This window comes from Nestor notabilis, unplaced genomic scaffold, assembly GCF_000696875.1.
Source record: "Nestor notabilis isolate BGI_N333 unplaced genomic scaffold, ASM69687v1 scaffold16764, whole genome shotgun sequence".
In the NCBI taxonomy this organism is placed as follows: Eukaryota; Metazoa; Chordata; class Aves; order Psittaciformes; family Psittacidae; genus Nestor; species Nestor notabilis.
This window is the reverse complement of record NW_009927068.1, coordinates 2,851-4,006: the sequence shown is the minus strand read 5'-3', so window position 1 is coordinate 4,006 and position 1,156 is coordinate 2,851. Positions and strand designations below refer to the sequence as shown.

Sequence of the window (1,156 nt, the reverse complement as noted above, 5' to 3'; positions counted from 1 at the left end):
GTCCCCCACAGGTGATTATGGCAATGGCACCGGTGCCCGCTCACCGCCACCGGGCTCCTACTACATGGAGGATGTGCCGCAGCACTTCTACAAGTGGAGCTCACCGCCCGGCGTGGTGCGGATCCTGGAGGCCATAATCATCCTGCTCTGCATCGCCATCTTTGCCTGTGTGGCCTCCACCTTGGCCTGGGAGTACGGCTACGGCTATGGGGGGCTCTATGGCAATGGCTTGGGGGGCTTCTATGGCTCCGGCTACTATGGCAGTGGGTGGCTACGGGAGCTACTACGGTGGCGTCACCAACCCGCGGACAGCCAACGGCTTCATGATCGCCATGGCCGTGCTGTGCTTCCTGGCACAGCTGGGGCTCTTTGTGACCAGCGTCAGCAAATCCCGCAGCTCCCGCTCCCGCCGCTTCTACCTGGTGGTGATCGTGGCCTGCGCCGTGTTGGCCTTCCTCATGCTCATTGCCTCCATCATCTATGTCGTCGGCGTCAACCCCCAGGCGCAGATGACCGGCAGCTACTACTACAATCCCTTGCTGACCATGTGCAACCAGATCTACAGCAGCGGCACCTACCTGAACCAGTACCTCTACCACTACTGCACCGTGGACCCCCAGGAGGTGAGGGGGGACCCCCTGTCTCTGACCAGACACTCCCCTCCCCCCCTTTTCCTTGGTCTGCTTCAAATGTGATGCTGAGCAAGGGCAGGGAGAGCATTGGTGACCACTGTCCTGCCCTTGGGATGAGTGCGCAGCCGGGAGGGTTCCCATGATGTCTTTAGTGGGTTTCATGGCTGCAGAGGGCAGGGGAAGGCTTCTGGGGCTGGATCCCAGCCTGGCCCTTTCCCACTGGGGAGTTTCGGGGAGGGGACGGGCTGTTGTCCCAGCACAGACCTGGTGTCTGATACTTTGGTCTCCTTGGTTGTAAACATGTTTGAGCAAGGCTGGGTGCGGGCTCAGGGTGCCAAGGAGGGTGCCAGCTCTCCCCAGGCACCCCTGCTGCTGACGGCCTGGCTCAGGAGCCCTGAAAGGTCACTGTGACAGCGTGAACCCTCAAAGCCAAGCTCGTAAGCCTGGGTTTCGGCTGGGGCCAGCAGGGATGCTGCGTGGCACATGGGCTGGGACTAGCACTGCCAGTTCCCATCCGGCCGGGC

At 61.9% G+C, this 1,156-nt stretch overlaps 1 protein-coding gene across 1 annotated transcript in view; it reads left to right on the top strand.

Annotated features, from left to right (window-relative positions):
• Positions 1 to 11: 11 nt before the first annotated feature.
• LOC104405243 (occludin-like) overlaps positions 12 to 1,156 on the top strand; it is a gene marked incomplete at both ends in the record, with an annotated part of 3,990 nt that continues 2,845 nt past the window's right edge. The window contains 2 exon segments of the mRNA XM_010013894.1: positions 12 to 267; positions 269 to 623. Coding sequence (XP_010012196.1) covers positions 12 to 267; positions 269 to 623 — 611 coding nt within the window.